General features: G+C 40.1%; 1 protein-coding gene across 1 annotated transcript in view; it reads right to left on the bottom strand.

The window, feature by feature from the left end:
* The window catches only part of comp (cartilage oligomeric matrix protein), a gene marked incomplete at its 5' end in the record, with an annotated part of 98547 nt that overhangs the window by 74213 nt on the left and 1643 nt on the right, over positions 1-22691 (bottom strand). The window contains 4 exons of the mRNA XM_084319216.1: positions 6542-6679; positions 7972-8120; positions 21148-21199; positions 21284-21357. Coding sequence (XP_084175342.1) covers positions 6542-6679; positions 7972-8120; positions 21148-21199; positions 21284-21357 — 413 coding nt within the window. The remainder of the gene's footprint in view (positions 1-6541; positions 6680-7971; positions 8121-21147; positions 21200-21283; positions 21358-22691) is intronic.

The raw sequence follows: 22691 nt of genomic DNA, 5'->3' as shown, positions 1-22691 counted from the left end.
ATATTACACATCTAGTACAGTATATTACAGTATATTACACATCTAGTACAGTATATTACAGTATATTACACATCTAGTACAGTATATTACAGTATATTACACATCTAGTACAGTATATTACAGTATATTACACATCTAGTACAGTATATTACAGTATATTACAGTATATTACATATCTAGTACAGTATATTACACATCTAGTACAGTATATTACAGTATATTACACATCTAGTACAGTATATTACATATCTAGTACAGTATATTACATATCTAGTACAGTATATTACACATCTAGTACAGTATATTACACATCTAGTACAGTATATTACAGTATATTACACATCTAGTACAGTATATTACAGTATATTACACATCTAGTACAGTATATTACAGTATATTACACATCTAGTACAGTATATTACAGTATATTACACATCTAGTACAGTATATTACACATCTAGTACAGTATATTACAGTATATTACACATCTAGTACAGTATATTACACATCTAGTACAGTATATTACAGTATATTACATATCTAGTACAGTATATTACATATCTAGTACAGTATATTACACATCTAGTACAGTATATTACAGTATATTACACATCTAGTACAGTATATTACAGTATATTACACATCTAGTACAGTATATTACACATCTAGTACAGTATATTACACATCTAGTACAGTATATTACAGTATATTACACATCTAGTACAGTATATTACAGTATATTACACATCTAGTACAGTATATTACAGTATATTACATATCTAGTACAGTATATTACATATCTAGTACAGTATATTACACATCTAGTACAGTATATTACAGTATATTACACATCTAGTACAGTATATTACAGTATATTACACATCTAGTACAGTATATTACAGTATATTACACATCTAGTACAGTATATTACAGTATATTACACATCTAGTACAGTATATTACACATCTAGTACAGTATATTACAGTATATTACACATCTAGTACAGTATATTACACATCTAGTACAGTATATTACACATCTAGTACAGTATATTACACATCTAGTACAGTATATTACACATCTAGTACAGTATATTACAGTATATTACACATCTAGTACAGTATATTACAGTATATTACACATCTAGTACAGTATATTACAGTATATTACATATCTAGTACAGTATATTACATATCTAGTACAGTATATTACACATCTAGTACAGTATATTACAGTATATTACACATCTAGTACAGTATATTACAGTATATTACACATCTAGTACAGTATATTACAGTATATTACACATCTAGTACAGTATATTACACATCTAGTACAGTATATTACAGTATATTACACATCTAGTACAGTATATTACAGTATATTACACATCTAGTACAGTATATTACACATCTAGTACAGTATATTACACATCTAGTACAGTATATTACATCTAGTACAGTATATTACAGTATATTACACATCTAGTACAGTATATTACAGTATATTACATATCTAGTACAGTATATTACAGTATATTACACATCTAGTACAGTATATTACAGTATATTACACATCTAGTACAGTATATTACAGTATATTACACATCTAGTACAGTATATTACACATCTAGTACAGTATATTACAGTATATTACACATCTAGTACAGTATATTACACATCTAGTACAGTATATTACAGTATATTACATATCTAGTACAGTATATTACAGTATATTACACATCTAGTACAGTATATTACAGTATATTACACATCTAGTACAGTATATTACAGTATATTACACATCTAGTACAGTATATTACAGTATATTACACATCTAGTACAGTATATTACAGTATATTACACATCTAGTACAGTATATTACAGTATATTACACATCTAGTACAGTATATTACAGTATATTACACATCTAGTACAGTATATTACACATCTAGTACAGTATATTACAGTATATTACACATCTAGTACAGTATATTACAGTATACGTCCGAGCAAGACCTTAAAGTGAGGAAGGCACTTGCGTGGAGGGCTCTGAACGGCATGACCAGTGTGTGGAAATCCAACCTCCCCCGTCAAATCAAGCTCAACTTCTTTCATGCAACAGTTGAGTCTGTCCTTTTGTATGGCAGTGAATGCTGGACCTTGAAGCCCACCCTGCAGAAGTCCTTGGATGGGTGCTACACCAGAATGATGCGTGTGGTGCTCAACATCAACAGGGATGAGCATGTCACTAATGCAAACTTGTATGGGGGGGTGCTAAAGGTGAGCGATAAAGTGGCAGTCAGGAGAATGAGGCTGGCAGGTCACTGCCAGAGACACCATGAGATGCCAACCAGCAAACTTGTACTGTGGGAACCAACACACGGGCATCGATCACGAGGACGTCCCACGTTAACCTATGTGGACGTACTCAGGAGAGATGTGGGAACAGAAAGCACCGGCGAGCTAGCCAGATGCATGGAGGATCGGGATGACTGGAAGCACCGATGGAGGGCCCGTCCAAGGACGACCTAGATAGATATTACATATCTAGTACAGTATATTACACATCTAGTACAGTATATTACAGTATATTACACATCTAGTACAGTATATTACAGTATATTACACATCTAGTACAGTATATTACAGTATATTACACATCTAGTACAGTATATTACAGTATATTACACATCTAGTACAGTATATTACAGTATATTACACATCTAGTACAGTATATTACAGTATATTACATATCTAGTACAGTATATTACATATCTAGTACAGTATATTACATATCTAGTACAGTATATTACACATCTAGTACAGTATATTACAGTATATTACATATCTAGTACAGTATATTACACATCTAGTACAGTATATTACAGTATATTACATATCTAGTACAGTATATTACATATCTAGTACAGTATATTACATATCTAGTACAGTATATTACACATCTAGTACAGTATATTACAGTATATTACATATCTAGTACAGTATATTACACATCTAGTACAGTATATTACAGTATATTACATATCTAGTACAGTATATTACATATCTAGTACAGTATATTACACATCTAGTACAGTATATTACAGTATATTACATATCTAGTACAGTGTATTACACATCTAGTACAGTATATTACAGTATATTACACATCTAGTACAGTATATTACAGTATATTACACATCTAGTACAGTATATTACAGTATATTACACATCTAGTACAGTATATTACAGTATATTACACATCTAGTACAGTATATTACAGTATATTACATATCTAGTACAGTATATTACAGTATATTACACATCTAGTACAGTATATTACAGTATATTACACATCTAGTACAGTATATTACAGTATATTACACATCTAGTACAGTATATTACAGTATATTACACATCTAGTACAGTATATTACAGTATATTACATATCTAGTACAGTATATTACACATCTAGTACAGTATATTACAGTATATTACACATCTAGTACAGTATATTACAGTATATTACATATCTAGTACAGTATATTACAGTATATTACACATCTAGTACAGTATATTACAGTATATTACACATCTAGTACAGTATATTACACATCTAGTACAGTATATTACAGTATATTACACATCTAGTACAGTATATTACAGTATATTACATATCTAGTACAGTATATTACAGTATATTACACATCTAGTACAGTATATTACAGTATATTACACATCTAGTACAGTATATTACAGTATATTACACATCTAGTACAGTATATTACACATCTAGTACAGTATATTACAGTATATTACATATCTAGTACAGTATATTACAGTATATTACACATCTAGTACAGTATATTACAGTATATTACATATCTAGTACAGTATATTACACATCTAGTACAGTATATTACAGTATATTACACATCTAGTACAGTATATTACAGTATATTACACATCTAGTACAGTATATTACAGTATATTACATATCTAGTACAGTATATTACACATCTAGTACAGTATATTACAGTATATTACACATCTAGTACAGTATATTACAGTATATTACACATCTAGTACAGTATATTACAGTATATTACATATCTAGTACAGTATATTACAGTATATTACATATCTAGTACAGTATATTACACATCTAGTACAGTATATTACAGTATATTACATATCTAGTACAGTATATTACAGTATATTACATATCTAGTACAGTATATTACACATCTAGTACAGTATATTACAGTATATTACACATCTAGTACAGTATATTACAGTATATTACACATCTAGTACAGTATATTACAGTACATTACATATCTAGTACAGTATATTACACATCTAGTACAGTATATTACAGTATATTACATATCTAGTACAGTATATTACAGTATATTACACATCTAGTACAGTATATTACAGTATATTACACATCTAGTACAGTATATTACACATCTAGTACAGTATATTACAGTATATTACATATCTAGTACAGTATATTACACATCTAGTACAGTATATTACAGTATATTACACATCTAGTACAGTATATTACAGTATATTACACATCTAGTACAGTATATTACAGTATATTACACATCTAGTACAGTATATTACACATCTAGTACAGTATATTACAGTATATTACATATCTAGTACAGTATATTACACATCTAGTACAGTATATTACAGTATATTACACATCTAGTACAGTATATTACAGTATATTACACATCTAGTACAGTATATTACAGTATATTACATATCTAGTACAGTATATTACACATCTAGTACAGTATATTACAGTATATTACACATCTAGTACAGTATATTACAGTATATTACATATCTAGTACAGTATATTACATATCTAGTACAATATATTACATATCTAGTACAGTATGTATATTACACATCTAGTACAGTATCTAGTACAGTATATTACATATCTAGTACAGTATATTACATATCTAGTACAGTATATTACACATCTAGTACAGTATGTATATTACACATCTAGTACAGTATCTAGTACAGTATATTACACATCTAGTACAGTATATTACACATCTAGTACAGTATATTACATATCTAGTACAGTATATTACACATCTAGTACAGTATTATCATCTAGTACAGTATATTACACATCTAGTACAGTATATTACACATCTAGTACAGTATAGTACAGTATATTACAGTATAGTACAGTGTATTACAGTATAGTACAGTATATTACAGTATAGTACAGTATAGTACAGTATATTACAGTATAGTACAGTGTATTACAGTATAGTACAGTGTATTACAGTATAGTACAGTATATTACAGTATAGTACAGTATATTACAGTATATTACAGTATAGTACAGTGTATTACAGTATAGTACAGTGTATTACAGTATAGTACAGTATATTACAGTATAGTACAGTGTATTACAGTATAGTACAGTATATCACAGTATAGTACAGTATGGTACAGTATATTACAGTATAGTACAGTGTATTACAGTATAGTACAGTATATTACAGTATAGTACAGTATAGTACAGTATATTACAGTATAGTACAGTATATTACAGTATAGTACAGTATATTACAGTGTATTACAGTATATTACAGTATAGTACAGTATATTACAGTATAGTACAGTATAGTACAGTATATTACAGTGTATTACAGTATAGTACAGTATAGTACAGTATATTACAGTATAGTACAGTATATTACAGTGTATTACAGTATAGTACAGTATAGTACAGTATATTACAGTGTATTACAGTATAGTACAGTATAGTACAGTATATTACAGTATATTACAGTATAGTACAGTATATTACAGTGTATTACAGTATAGTACAGTATAGTACAGTATATTACAGTGTATTACAGTATAGTACAGTATATTACAGTGTATTACAGTATATTACAGTATAGTACAGTATATTACAGTATAGTACAGTATAGTACAGTATATTACAGTGTATTACAGTATAGTACAGTATAGTACAGTATATTACAGTATATTACAGTATAGTACAGTATATTACAGTGTATTACAGTATAGTACAGTATATTACAGTGTATTACAGTATAGTACAGTATATTACAGTATAGTACAGTATATTACAGTGTATTACAGTATATTACAGTATAGTACAGTATATTACAGTATAGTACAGTATAGTACAGTATATTACAGTATAGTACAGTATATTACAGTATAGTACAGTATAGTACAGTATATTACAGTATAGTACAGTATAGTACAGTATATTACAGTATAGTACAGTATATTACAGTATATTACAGTATAGTACAGTATATTACAGTGTATTACAGTATAGTACAGTATAGTACAGTATATTACAGTATATTACAGTATAGGACAGTATATTACAGTGTATTACAGTATAGTACAGTATAGTACAGTATATTACAGTATATTACAGTATAGTACAGTATATTACAGTGTATTACAGTATAGTACAGTATAGTACAGTATATTATCACCAGTACCTGCTTGTTGGCGGTGGCGTAGGCCAGGCCCACCCCCTGGACCTGCGGGCCGCTGTACCCGGTGGAACAAGGACCACAGCGGAACCCGGGGGACGTGTTGATGCAGCGGACGTGGATGTGACAGGGCTTCACGGCACACTACAGAGGTCACAGGTCACAGGTCACAGGGGTCAGTCAATCATCTATCACCAGGGGCGCCTGAGTGACGCACCGCATACAGCACTGCGGTGCCACACGGCCGACCCGGGTTCGACTCCCGGACCCGGTGATCTTTGCCGAATGTCTTCCCCGGTCTATCTCCCATTCCTCCTCTCTCTCTCTCTCTCTCTCTCTCTCTCTCTCTCTCTCTCTCTCTCTCTCTCTCTCTCTCTCTCTCTCTCTCTCTCTCTCTCTCTCTCTCTCTCTCTCTCTCTCTCTCTGTACCGAACTGCCCGGTAGCAAAAAGCAATAAAAACATAACTTGTCTGAAAGGACAAGTAACATTTAATAATCTTTCATCAGTGTCTGCTTTTGGTGCAGATGTCTACTCAGATGATTGTCAAATGTAAGCATATTTATGTTCATATTTGCATTTATATTCTATATTTACCCTGTATGTACTTGTGCTGTATGATGACAATACATTTTTATCTAATCGAATAATCGAATCTAATGATTTATAGACAAAACATTTGTTTCAAGTTCAAGTTTCAAGTTTCTTTATTAGTTGTCATACAGAAGTACAGAATACTTTTATACAAAATGCTTCTTTCTGTTTCGCTCCAGAGACTGTGCTAGACAAAAATAGATAATAAAATAAGTATAGCAAGTATAAAATAGAAGTCAAGTACGTAGACAAAAAAAAAACTTTGAACTTAGACACTAATCAGGGGGGGGGGGGGGTCCTGTAGAGGTGGCAAACCAACGCTTATAGTTTTCGTCTTTAGTTGATCATTTATTCTGAATTGGGCCTTATTTATCAATATGTGTCACAGTACATAACACGTTGAAAGAGACTAAAAGGCTGAGAGGTAACGTATCTAATCAAATAAACATGACACAGATGTGTCAAATGTCTTTTAATCAATCAGCACCCTCTAATTCACGGCTGCACCTATGCATGTACTTTAGCGAACAGACGTTTTGCAACTAGACTACTTGATAAATAAGTGGGCTGTACGGGCTCCTGTAACCCTTTCACTGCCACACGACAGAAGGTTAACCCTTTCACTGCCACACGACAGAAGGTTAACCCTTTACTATCACACAACCGACGGTGATGTAGCTCCTAATGATGGAGCATGGCAGTGGGTTGTGTGACAGTAAAGGGCTAACCTTCTGTGTTGTCACAGTGAAAGGGTTAACCGGCTGTGGTGTGGCAGTGAAAGGGTTAAAGGCTTTATGAAGGGCCACAGTGGAGGTGCACGTTTCAATTGGGAGCCTGGACTCACCTCATCCACGTCCGTGCAGTAGGTTCCGTTGCCCACAGTGCCGTTGGGGCAGGGCCCACACGTGATGCCCCCTGCGGTTTCCACACACTTCACCCCTGGATGGCAGGGGTTGGGGTTACAGGAGGGGCGGGGCTGCACTCCACCCATCCCTGGGGAGGGAGAGAGAGCCAATCAGCACCAAGTACAGGTGTCAGGACATTCTAACCATCCTGAGTGATCTTTGCAGTGCATTAAAAATACTTCACCCTCACTGGACTATATATTTGTATATACAATCAAAACTCTTCTATACGTCACTGTTCATACCTTTTTTTTTTTTGCACAGCCCTGTTAAATATTCCATCCCACTGTATTGTTATTTTTTATTTTAATTAGTGTATAATATACTTGACCGCATCGTACAGCCCTGGCCTATTTTATTTTATAATAAATGTTATATTCTATTGTGTTTCTATTTTAATTTAATTTATATTCAATTTAATTTTATTCTACGTTTTTATTTTATTCTACCGTAATTGTCTGTCCGTTAACGATAGGTTATGACTATAACCAAGTTCTGTCAGTTAGTGGTGACGCTTGGCATCACACTGCACTCCCTCGCGTACGTGCACGCGCACTGAATAAACCACAAATGTACCTTTAATACCAGTATTAGTCTGACCACACCCCTCATCAGCTTACCTTCATAAGCAGGTGTGTGGTCACCTGCTCTCCTCCTTCCCAAGCTTTCACCACAAGGTGAGGTCAAGGGCTGCAGCGGCCGTCTGATGCCAAGCGTCACCACTAACTGACAGAACTTGGTTATAGTCATAACCTATCGTTCTGTTCCGTTAGTGGCTCTGCTTGGCATCACACTGCACAATGGGAGGCCAAGCGGAGCCGCTGGCTGACAAATACACCCCGCTGACAGCCCCCCAAAACCATCAGAACAGGGAGGGCCGAGCCCCCCCGACCCCCCCTAATGGAGGGCATCCCCCCTATTAGGGGCTTCACGGGAAGGCGACGGACCCGACCGTGCGAAGAGGCACTCAAGCAACTTAACGCACAGGGTGAGCAGACCGTGGCTTGACCCCACGACTACACACACGCACAACCCGCATGCCACCCGGGAACGAACGGAGGAACAACCTCGTTACTGCCCCCAGAATCACGGGGTCAAGGGCAAACCCAACCCCGTGGCAAGGCCGTAGCAGCGGAGCGCGAAGGAAGACCCAGACCCACCAAAAGGACTGGACTCCCTGGAATGGGGGCCCGGAGAAGTCCATGATGCCAGCATCAAGACCCCACCAGGTGGGCACGTAGTGCCCCGCCCCCCACATCGCCAGCGTATTCGGACAAAGGCCCCCCAGTTACTGCACCTGGTAATCCCAGGCGGTATCCCAACCAAGTACTAACCAGGCCAGAACCTGCTTAGCTTCCGAGATCGGACGAGATCGGGCGTGTTCAGGTCGGTATGGCCGTAAGCCGAGCGGGCCCCGTCCCCCCAACAGTACACCGCCTGGCACACTGACCCTGCAGAACAGACAGTCAGCATGGCCGTAAGCACACAAAAAAGGTTAACCAACGGAAGCAGGCAGCGCACCGGGGAAAAACCAGGCAACAGGCTGTTAACCCTAGCCTGGAGACTGCGGACGAGACAGGCGCCAGAGGGGACAGCTGAACACAGCTGCCCCGGCGGAAGGGGCGTATGCTGGCGTTGTTGCATGACCAAGCCTCCATTTAAAAACCCCCACCCAGAGGGGTCGAGGCAGAGAAGGCTGACACGATTGGCAGACGTCATGAACGTGCAGGGGCACCCTCAAACGGTGAACCCGGGAGTTGACACTGCACCAACACACCAGGGAATCAACCACCTCGGTGTTACCCAATGCGGTGGTTGTTCCTATAACCCCTCAAGAAAAAACTCCAAAACACACCTGCGGGTATACACCGGCTATACCGCAGTACAAGTGTTTCAGTTTCCAAAAAGGGTTAACCCAGGCCTACGGGTCGCAAACATCACTTCGGACCGGGCCTGGCGGTACGGGAAGCACAGGGTCACCAGAGGAGGTCAAAAAACCACCCCCACAGGCCCCTCTTCGCCATGCGTGAGAGAGGAGCGAAAAATAATGGAGAACCAGCCCCTAAGCACACCGTACTTGGTATTCCCAGGCGGTCTCCCAACGAAGTACTAACCAGGACCAACCTGTGTAGCGGCCGAGATCCGACGAGATCGAGCGCGTACAGAATGGCATGGCTGTAAGCCATGACGACAGTGCTGAGTAAAAACATACCCAACCAGGGTCTCCATAGCGCTTAACCCTGTGACACCCAGACCGACCTGGCATTTTTCCCCCTGAAAAAAGCCCAAGTCCCTCAGGGTACCAGAACAGCAGATCTGCATCCCCGGCGGACAACGGGTTCAACTGATCTGGACCAGCGTGACCAGAACCAGTCCCGTGCCCTAACCACGCCGACATGCCTACTCCAGGAGAAGGGCAGATATGCGTGTTGATCTTAACATGAAAAGAAGGCGCCACCCAGACGTTCGGACGAACCGCGCCTGGTGGCCCACCCCAAGGGCGTGAGACCCCACCACATATGTTCAGATCCATCCCGTCATCATCCCCCAGACATGAACGAGAATCCGTCGACAACCCACCCAGGTCATGGGATGTGGTCGTCGGAAGAGGAAAAACCCCCATCTCAGTTGCTTTATAAAAACGCTGTTTCAACCACAAGCAACCAAGGCGTGCCAGTCAATCGCCTGTTTACAGCGAGCTAGCACTATACGTGCGTCGGGACACACCCCCATCAATGAACAGGCTATTTAGACCTGTCATTGAATCCCCAAGGCGCCCAGGGGAACGACAAGAGGGGTGTGACACTCCCTAACTCCAACACTTCTGGAATAGAAAGAAGGAAGCATCAACAGTATGTATCCCAGTCTACACAGCCGGGGTAAAAAATGTTCACATTTTTACATCCCACCACCCTCCCATAGGAAAGAGACGGGGATCCCCAGAGAGACTTCCCACGCGAGCTGTACAGATTGAAAAGAATATATTGCACCTTGAGCCATGTAAAAAACTGGTTTTAGGGCCTCCGGGGAAGAGGCACTGAACCCATACACACTCAATAAACGAATTGAATCGAATATACATACAATAGAAAAGGACCCTTCTAGAGGGTCCACTCACTTTGACAATCTGAGGAGGAAGGCTCTGTACTCTGATGGAGGCTTCCTCACATGGAAGAAGGAGTCCGAACTCACAGAAGGCCTGAATAGGCGCTTGGTGAGGAGGAGCCCTGACCACCCCCCCTGAAAACAGATCCATCACATGGACCTGAACAGCACACGGAAGTCCTACCAACAGAGACGCGCACGGTGACGTACTCTATGGCGGGGGAATTCCTGCGGTGCACACGCCCAATATACCAGGCCGTGGGACCAGGAACTCCCTCCCCCCCCCCCCCCCCCCCCCGTAACGTGCCGAACCGCCACGTGACGGGAACCTTGAAGGACAGGGGGTGTACCCCTGACCGACAGAATAATGGGGAGAGGAAAGGTTACCAGTTCACCCCTTTACGACCCCACACCCATGATACGATGTAACGACAAAAAGAGAATATGACACAGTCATAGTCAGCTCTATGAAGCGTTTCACAGCTCCACACAGCGCATGAGCTAACCTGCTATCTGATTTTTACTAAGGAAAAACACAGAATAGAGAGGGCTCTAAGAACCCCGGTCCAACATACACATGTGCTTCTGTGGCCAGTACAACCCAGTTGTAGGTCACATGACACACACAACCCATCATCACCTACAAAAAATGGCAAAAACACTCAACAGAGGAACGCCGTTTTTTTTCATAATGAGAGAATACATCATTCTTGATTAGTATCGACCACAGGCCTTGCTAAGCACACATGACAGCAACCAAACCAATTTCCCTTTAGGAAATAAGTTTCTCCAGCAGATTTAGCACAACCTCAGCAATCAAGCTAAGAGTTACATCGTATCCCTACCACACAAAAGACACAATTAATGCACAACATGTCTGATAGGAGGATGAAAAAGTCCCCAGGGAACCGGGGGGGAAACACAATCCTCCTATTTTACCCTCAATACGGCCAGTTAAAACAGGAAAACCTGTTAATGTGTGAACACACTGTTCATTGTCATTACAGTCTGAGAAAGAACATTCTTTTACTCACTTGTCACCAAGCATAGCTTCATAGGTTAGTTACCTTAGTTGTGAGTACACGGTACATATAAACACCATGATGTTTCTCACACAACAACCAGATCATTACATCCCGATTTTCACGGAGAAGCTAACTGCCAGTGACAAAAAACAGCTCACACATAACCCGCAACGTATCCTAAATGCATTGCAACAACACACGTTTTGGGAAAAAACACCGTTATTCACAATACATTTAGCAAAGTAAAACCAGAAGACGTGTTATGAGGTCTGGTCAACCCCGTTCCTACCCGGAACGCAGATCAGCGAAGTGCAGTCACAGACACCGTAGGAACACAGCCGCTCCTGTGTTGTCCGAACTGGGTAGCGTCACCGCCCCAACCCGTACTACAGTCCCCCGTTGATGCAACCTTGCCGTCCAGGCTCAGGGCAGGGTCGACGAAACATCCCCTGTCAAGGATGACGTCGCGGTCAAGAGTGTAAAACATGTTAAAATCAAAGCACGTTCAACAGAATAGCATCAAGCTAACGGCCGCTCCAACCGTTCGGGTGCTACTGCTTCTGCTTGCGAGACGCCGAGCTAACGACGCACGCGATCAGAAGCGAGCTCACGGCGGCGCGCGAGAAGCTAAGCTACCCCGCGCCAGCCATGGCCTATAGCAGCAAGCTAACGTTACCTAGCGACCACGACATGCTAGCCCCGCAGCTAACAGCTGACTGGCTAATAGTAGGCCCTAAGCAGGCCATGCAGCGATCCAGCAGGCTAACGCAGCAGTTAACAGCTGACTGGCTAACCGTAAGCTATGAACATGTAAACAATGACATAACACTCACCCAGACAGGCCGCCGTTCTGAACCTCTCCTCACTTTTTAAGAGAAGAGAGAAAACAAGATGTCAACACCGCTTCACAACGGTGACTTTACCACACCCGACGGAATCAGCACAGTACCAACTGGCCTGTGTAGCTGACTTTGAACATGAATCTGCCGCTATCGCACATTACATGCACATATCCCCTCGTGAAGGAATACTCTCATTTGGATATGAAAGATGGGGCCTTAACACGGTGACAGAGAGAATCCACTCGTCCAGAACACACAGGGATCACCAGTGTCAATGGTCGCGGCCCACTAGTTAAAACTATAATGGTCTTCAGACCAAGGCCTTCTGTTGCCTAGGTGGCTGAACAAAGGACCCTAGCCTGGGGCCGGTTTCCATAAACTTTGTCAAGTAGCCCCCATAGCACTAACAGACAAGTGGAGCCCGCCAGCAAACACTACTCACCCAACCTGGAACGCACCGCTTCTCACAACAGCGGCATGTCCGACAGTTCAGCTGTGGCCTGACAGGTTTCACCCCAACAAACACAGCAAGGAACTGCAGTTGAGAAGCATGCAGCGGCGTGCTCCCAATACGAAAACCGGTGGAGGGTTTTTAGAATGATCATCATCTTCTAGACACTCCAGTACGAAGACAATATCGCCGTATTTTCTCGAAAAATAGTGAGAGAGAAAATAAAGATATGATGTCAACGTATCACTCCTTGTAAACTAACTACCTTTCCCCTAACAACAACACGTCAAGTGGGGTACTACCGAGGCACTTCCTTGTGGTGAAAGCGAGAAGGAGGAGAGCAGGTGACCACACACCTGCTTATGAAGGTAAGCTGATGAGGGGTGTGGTCAGACTAATACTGGTATTAAAGGTACATTTGTGGTTTATTCAGTGCGCGTGCACGTACGCGAGCGAGTGCAGTGTGATGCCAAGCAGAGCCACTAACGGAACAGAACTAATGTTGCACCAAAAATGACCAAATCAAATTCCTTGTATGTGTTTAAACTACTTGGCATTAAAGACCTTTCTGATTTCTGATTCTGCTTCGTGTTGCAGGGCTGTCAGAGGAACAGCCTCCTAACCTGGGATCAGGAGCCACGTTGTACCAAACACATCACAGAGTCATTCACAACATTGCAGTCTGTAGTGTGGTAGTGAAAGGTTAACCTTCTGTAGTGTGGTAGTGAAAGGGTTAATCTTCTGTAGTGTGGTAGTGAAAGGTTAACCTTCTGTAGTGTGGTAGTGAAAGGTTAACCTTCTGTAGTGTGGTAGTGAAAGGTTAACCTTCTGTAGTGTGGTAGTGAAAGGTTAACCTTCTGTAGTGTGGTAGAGAAAGGGTTAACCTTCTGTAGTGTGGTAGTGAAAGGTTAACCTTCTGTAGTGTGGTAGTGAAAGGCTTAACCTTCTGTAGTGTGGTAGTGAAAGGGTTAACCGTCTGTAGTGTGGTAGTGAAAGGTTAACCTTCTGTAGTGTGATAGTGAAAGGTTAATCTTCTGTAGTGTGGTAGTGAAAGGTTAACCTTCTGTAGTGTGGTAGTGAAAGGTTAACCTTCTGTAGTGTGGTAGTGAACCTTCTGTAGTATGGTAGTGAAAGGTTAACCTTCTGTAGTGTGGTAGTGAAAGGTTAACCTTCTGTAGTGTGGTAGTGAAAGGTTAACCTTCTGTAGTGTGGTAGTGAAAGGGTTAACCTTCTGTAGTGTGGTAGTGAAAGGTTAACCTTCTGTAGTGTGGTAGTGAAAGGCTTAACCTTCTGTAGTGTGGTAGAGAAAGGTTAACCTGCTGTAGTGTGGTTGTGAAAGGGTTAGCCTTCTGTAGTGTGGTAGTGAAATGTTAACCTTCTGTAGTGTGGTTGTGAAAGGGTTAACCTTCTGTAGTGTGGTAGTGAAATGTTAACCTTCTGTAGTGTGGTAGTGAAAGGTTAACCTTCTGTAGTGTGGTTGTGAAAGGGTTAACCTTCTGTAGTGTGGTAGTGAAATGTTAACCTTCTGTAGTGTGGTTGTGAAAGGGTTAACCTTCTGTAGTGTGGTAGTGAAATGTTAACCTTCTGTAGTGTGGTTGTGAAAGGGTTAACCTTCTGTAGTGTGGTAGTGAAATGTTAACCTTCTGTAGTGTGGTTGTGAAAGGGTTAACTTTATGTAGTGTGGTAGTGAAATGTTAACCTTCTGTAGTGTGGTAGTGAAAGAGTTAACCTTCTGTAGTGTGGTTGTGAAAGGGTTAACTTTCTGTAGTGTGGTAGTGAAAGGTTAACCTTCTGTAGTGTGATAGTGAAAGGTTAACCTTCTGTAGTGTGGTAGTGAAAGGTTAACCTTCTGTAGTGTGGTAGTGAAAGGTTAACCTTCTGTAGTGTGGTAGTGAAAGGTTAACCTTCTGTAGTGTGGTAGTGAAATGTTAACCTTCTGTAGTGTGGTTGTGAAAGGGTTAACCTTCTGTAGTGTGGTAGTGAAAGGTTAACCTTCTGTAGTGTGGTAGTGAAAGGTTAACCTTCTGTAGTGTGGTAGTGAAAGGTTAACCGTCTGTAGTGTGGTAGTGAAAGGCTTAACCTTCTGTAGTGTGGTTGTGAAAGGGTTAACCTTCTGTAGTGTGGTAGTGAAAAGGTTAACCTTCTGTATTGTCGCAGTGAAAGGGTTAACCATTTGGTAGTGTGGTAGTGAAAGGGTTGATCTTTTTCTTTTCTTTTGGTAAGGTGTTTTGGACCCAATTTGCTATCAATTTGCATGCTGCACCTGTAGGCCAAACGCATCAGTGCAGGAGGTTAATTAAAGAAACACGACAACAGGATCATCTGATGCTCTTTGTAGCTAAGAAACTGGATTTATGCTCAAATTAGTGCAAAAACTAATTAATTAAAGTTCCCATGAAATGGCAGAATGTGTTTCCTGTAAAAACAGGAAACTTAGGGAGGGACTTGTTGTGGATATTGATTGGCATTTATAGTAGCCAATAGTGCTGAATGTGCATTACATTAGCTAGCAAGCTAATGTTAGCAACATAGGTTAGCAACATTATGCAACATTAGTAACGTTAGCTAGCAAGCTAACATTGAACATTTGTTCAATTTAGTTAAAGAAGCAGAGTTCTAGCTCAGTTACAATGTGCTGTACATGTCATTCTAGAAAGCATTTCATTGGACGCTAAATTAGTATACGTACTGTGTGCTGGATGAAAAATTACAAACATCTATTTTGATATCATTAAGATACCAAAGCTCAAATCAAAAATACACTGTAAAAAAGAAATGTTTTTTCACGGGAAATTCACTGTATTATTTTACAGATTACTTTTGTTTTTCTACTTTAAGTGTAAATGCCATACAAATACATTAAATAGAGGTTGTAATCTGTTAATGTATTTGATTTTACTGTAATTTGACAGTAAGTATTTGGCAACCATTGATGCCAGACATTTGCCGTTTTCTTGCAGCTTTTTTTCTTCCAGTGTACGCTCTGCTGACTATTGACTCGATTGACTATTGACTGATGTGTCATGGTAATGATGTTTCTGATGTGTCATGGTAACGATGTTTCTGACGTGTCATGGTAATGATGTTTCTGATGTGTCATGGTAATGATGTTTCTGATGTGTCATGGTAACGATGTTTCTGATGTGTCATGGTAATGATGTTTCTGACGTGTCATGGTAATGATGTTTCTGACGTGTCATGGTAACGATGTTTCTGATGTGTCATGGTAACGATGTTTCTGATGTGTCATGGTAACGATGTTTCTGATGTGTCATGGTAATGATGTTTCTGACGTGTCATGGTAATGATGTTTCTGACGTGTCATGGTAATGATGTTTCTGACGTGTCATGGTAATGATGTTTCTGATGTGTCATGGTAACGATGTTTCTGATGTGTCATGGTAACGATGTTTCTGATGTGTCATGGTAATGATGTTTCTGATGTGTCATGGTAATGATGTTTCTGATGTGTCATGGTAATGATGTTTCTGACGTGTCATGGTAATGATGTTTCTGATGTGTCATGGTAATGATGTTTCTGATGTGTCATGGTAATGATGTTTCTGATGTGTCATGGTAACGATGTTTCTGACGTGTCATGGTAATGATGTTTCTGATGTGTCATGGTAATGATGTTTCTGACGTGTCATGGTAATGATGTTTCTGATGTGTCATGGTAATGATGTTTCTGACGTGTCATGGTAACGATGTTTCTGATGTGTCATGGTAACGATGTTTCTGATGTGTCATGGTAATGATGTTTCTGATGTGTCATGGTAATGATGTTTCTGATGTGTCATGGTAATGATGTTTCTGATGTGTCATGGTAATGATGTTTCTGACGTGTCATGGTAATGATGTTTCTGATGTGTCATGGTAATGATGTTTCTGATGTGTCATGGTAACGATGTTTCTGATGTGTCATGGTAATGATGTTTCTGATGTGTCATGGTAATGATGTTTCTGACGTGTCATGGTAATGATGTTTCTGATGTGTCATGGTAATGATGTTTCTGACGTGTCATGGTAATGATGTTTCTGATGTGTCATGGTAATGATGTTTCTGATGTGTCATGGTAATGATGTTTCTGACATGTTGTGGTAATGATGTTTCTGATGTGTCATGGTAATGATGTTTCTGATGTGTCATGGTAATGATGTTTCTGATGTGTCATGGTAATGATGTTTCTGATGTGTCATGGTAATGATGTTTCTGACATGTTGTGGTAATGATGTTTCTGACGTGTCATGGTAATGATGTTTCTGACGTGTCATGGTAATGATGTTTCTGACGTGTCATGGTAATGATGTTTCTGATGTGTCATGGTAATGATGTTTCTGATGTGTCATGGTAATGATGTTTCTGATGTGTCATGGTAACGATGTTTCTGACGTGTCATGGTAATGATGTTTCTGATGTGTCATGGTAATGATGTTTCTGATGTGTCATGGTAATGATGTTTCTGATGTGTCATGGTAATGATGTTTCTGATGTGTCATGGTAATGATGTTTCTGATGTGTCATGGTAATGATGTTTCTGATGTGTCATGGTAATGATGTTTCTGACGTGTCATGGTAATGATGTTTCTGATGTGTCATGGTAATGATGTTTCTGATGTGTCATGGTAATGATGTTTCTGACGTGTCATGGTAATGATGTTTCTGACATGTTGTGGTAATGATGTTTCTGATGTGTCATGGTAATGATGTTTCTGATGTGTCATGGTAATGATGTTTCTGATGTGTCATGGTAATGATGTTTCTGACATGTTGTGGTAACGATGTTTCTGATGTGTCATGGTAATGATGTTTCTGATGTGTCATGGTAACAATGTTTCTGATGTGTCATGGTAATGATGTTTCTGACGTGTCATGGTAACGATGTTTCTGATGTGTCATGGTAACGATGTTTCTGATGTGTCATGGTAATGATGTTTCTGATGTGTCATGGTAATGATGTTTCTGATGTGTCATGGTAATGATGTTTCTGACGTGTCATGGTAATGATGTTTCTGATGTGTCATGGTAACGATGTTTCTGATGTGTCATGGTAATGATGTTTCTGATGTGTCATGGTAATGATGTTTCTGATGTGTCATGGTAATGATGTTTCTGACGTGTCATGGTAACGATGTTTCTGACGTGTCATGGTAATGATGTTTCTGATGTGTCATGGTAATGATGTTTCTGATGTGTCATGGTAATGATGTTTCTGATGTGTCATGGTAATGATGTTTCTGACGTGTCATGGTAACGATGTTTCTGATGTGTCATGGTAATGATGTTTCTTATGTGTCATGGTAATGATGTTTCTGATGTGTCATGGTAATGATGTTTCTGACGTGTCATGGTAATGATGTTTCTGATGTGTCATGGTAACGATGTTTCTGATGTGTCATGGTAATGATGTTTCTGATGTGTCATGGTAATGATGTTTCTGATGTGTCATGGTAATGATGTTTCTGATGTGTCATGGTAATGATGTTTCTTATGTGTCATGGTAATGATGTTTCTGACGTGTCATGGTAACGATGTTTCTGATGTGTCATGGTAATGATGTTTCTGACGTGTCATGGTAATGATGTTTCTGACGTGTCATGGTAATGATGTTTCTGATGTGTCATGGTAATGATGCTTCTGATGTGTCATGGTAACGATGTTTCTGATGTGTCATGGTAATGATGTTTCTGACGTGTCATGGTAATGATGTTTCTGATGTGTCATGGTAATGATGTTTCTGACGTGTCATGGTAACGATGTTTCTGATGTGTCATGGTAATGATGTTTCTGACATGTTGTGGTAACGATGTTTCTGATGTGTCATGGTAATGATGTTTCTGACGTGTCATGGTAATGATGTTTCTGACGTGTCATGGTAATGATGTTTCTGACGTGTCATGGTAATGATGTTTCTGATGTGTCATGGTAATGATGTTTCTGACATGTTGTGGTAATGATGTTTCTGATGTGTCATGGTAATGATGTTTCTGACGTGTCATGGTAACGATGTTTCTGATGTGTCATGGTAATGATGTTTCTGACATGTTGTGGTAATGATGTTTCTGATGTGTCATGGTAATGATGTTTCTGACGTGTCATGGTAACGATGTTTCTGATGTGTCATGGTAATGATGTTTCTGATGTGTCATGGTAACGATGTTTCTGACGTGTCATGGTAACGATGTTTCTGATGTGTCATGGTAATGATGTTTCTGACATGTTGTGGTAATGATGTTTCTGATGTGTCATGGTAATGATGTTTCTGACGTGTCATGGTAATGATGTTTCTGACGTGTCATGGTAATGATGTTTCTGATGTGTCATGGTAATGATGTTTCTGATGTGTCATGGTAATGATGTTTCTGACGTGTCATGGTAATGATGTTTCTGACGTGTCATGGTAATGATGTTTCTGATGTGTCATGGTAATGATGTTTCTGACGTGTCATGGTAATGATGTTTCTGACGTGTCATGGTAATGATGTTTCTGATGTGTCATGGTAATGATGTTTCTGATGTGTCATGGTAATGATGTTTCTGACGTGTCATGGTAATGATGTTTCTGACGTGTCATGGTAATGATGTTTCTGATGTTCATGGTAATGATGTTTCTGATGTGTCATGGTAATGATGTTTCTGATGTGTCATGGTAATGATGTTTCTGATGTGTCATGGTAATGATGTTTCTGACGTGTCATGGTAATGATGTTTCTGATGTGTCATGGTAACGATGTTTCTGATGTGTCATGGTAATGATGTTTCTGACGTGTCATGGTAATGATGTTTCTGATGTGTCATGGTAATGATGTTTCTGATGTGTCATGGTAATTCCCTTTGTACTCTTAGAGTAGACGACAGAGTACAGCAACTTGCAATGGGCCTGGTCTACAAGATACACTACACGACCAAGGTACCCATGTACATGTCAAAATACTTCCCAAAGGTCAGTGAATACCACGATCACAACACCAGAGGGAGCTCCACAAATCATGTTAAACCCAGATTCGGCTCAAACAAGGGACTAAACACGTTTCGCAATTATGCCACAACAATGTGGAACGCCCTACCCAAAGCTGTAAAGGAATGTGAATCACTACCCACTTTCAAAACCACTCTCAAAGAGCACCTACGGGAGACTGCAATCCGAAACTGGCCCCTGTAAATGTCCTAACCCAACCCCCTCCAATGTACAGTAAATGTCCTAACCCAATAATACACGAGACCCTCTTCTTGGGACCAAGTAAGGTTTCGTGGATAATCCAATGTACAGTTACCCCCCCCACACGCCTACCCACCCCCCCCCCCACCCCACCCCACCCACCCAACCACCTCCAATGTACAGTTACCCCCCCCAACCCCACCCACCCAACCTCCTCCAATGTACAGTTTCTTCGTCAAATGTATATATACTCCCTTTTTTAGACTATTTTTGTATCACAAACAGTACTGTATTTGTAGATCTGGTATGTCATAAATGTATAGATGTAGCAGTACTGTCTATCTGTATGTTGTGTATGTCATGTTATGATGAATTGAAAATGGGGGACCCTGATGTAAACAAGAGGAAAGTCTTTCTCTGGTCTGCATCCCCTTAACATTTGTGTGTATTGAGCCGTACTGTATTGTACCCATTCTGCAATCTGTTCATACAATTTTCAATCAATCAATTGCAATCAATCTTCATCACTCACCACAGGCCTCGCACTCCATAACGGTATTCTTCAGGAAAACAATCTCTCTGATCTAGAAGAAAGTACAGAAACCTTTAGCTCTGATACAGAATGCATGAATGAATAGCATCCGTCCGAAGCAGAGAGCCGGAGTCACCTGCTGCTTCAGAAGCTCCTTGATCTCAGCCAGCGCCAGGTTCGTGCCTTTGATCTGACTGATGATTTCTCCATCTGAAATTCAAAGGGAAATGTTTCCATCAGTAACGGCAATATATATGAATTAGGAACAACCCATAGGTTGGTAGATTACATCATATGTATCATATGTATGTAATGTATCATATGTATATACTCTGTCAGGATCTAGGGGTAACAGTACTGTATATTTGAATACCGTTTATGTCACAAATGTATCAGTACTAAAATGTATTTAATACCTGTATGTCCGTATGCCATAAATGTCATGTATGTCGTGTATGTCATAAATGTCTATATGAGTTGAAAATGGGGGACCCTGATGTAAACAAGACGAAAGTCTTTCTCTGGTCTGCATCCCCTTAACAATTGTGTGTATTGAGCCGTACTGTATTGTACCCATTCTGCAATCTGTTAAATAAAGTTTTCATTCATTCATTCACACATGTCTTCTGGATCGACCCGAGGTCATGGGGCAGTGATTTGATAAATAAGGCCCAAGCATTTCTTGGCCTGTAAAAGGCTTCATGAAGGTCTAACAATAAGGACATTTTCAAATGGACGCATGTTCAATTGGAATCTACTCTACATTGGGCAATTCTTCTAAGCAAAGCAACTAGCACCATCTAATGCCAAGATGAAACGTTGAACTGTTCTCAGGCCCTGTTCCAGGAAGCGTTTTTAAATGTGCAGATCACATGCCGCCTGCTCGCTCGCACCTCATCACTCTTCCTGCTGACAGCGTCTTGGATGCACATCTGGTGCTGCTCCGCCGCTGAGCGGCCGCGAGGATGCGCTGCACAGATGTCTTTCTATGAAACAACATCATCATCCCCGTCCATCATCTTTACTGCCTCAGTCCGTCACTTCTCTCTCTCTACGTCCCCTCTCTGGACCCCCTCTCTGGACCCCCTCTCTGGACCCCCTCTCTGGACCCCCTCTCTGGACCCAGACCCCCTCTCTGGACCCCCTCTCTGGACCCCCTCTCTGGACCCAGGCTCTGGACCCCCTCTCTGGACCCCCTCTCTGGACCCAGACCCCCTCTCTGGACCCCCTCTCTGGACCCCCTCTCTGGACCCCCTCTCTGGACCCAGGCTCTGGCAGCAGGACTGAAATGTTTCCAACAATTCCCAAGTAGTGGCTGATGCTGAACGAGTCTGACGTTTATTATTTTTTTCATCAATCAGGCTAATGTCTTTTTGATGCTACCGTAAAACTGATTTTCCAGATATGGAATGAAACAGTTTTTTCTTTGTTTGTTTTTTCTCTACTTTTCAAACTTTTGTGTGCAAAATGAAGCTATAAGGCCGGACAGATCCCCAGCCCTGGAGACCAGAGTCCTGGTTGTGCCGTTCTTCATTCACGGACTC

This window comes from Notolepis coatsorum (assembly GCF_963971535.1).
Source record: "Notolepis coatsorum genome assembly, chromosome: 7".
In the NCBI taxonomy this organism is placed as follows: Eukaryota; Metazoa; Chordata; class Actinopteri; order Aulopiformes; family Paralepididae; genus Notolepis; species Notolepis coatsorum.
Note: the sequence above shows the minus strand (reverse complement) of the source record. Positions and strands in the feature narration are given on the sequence as shown.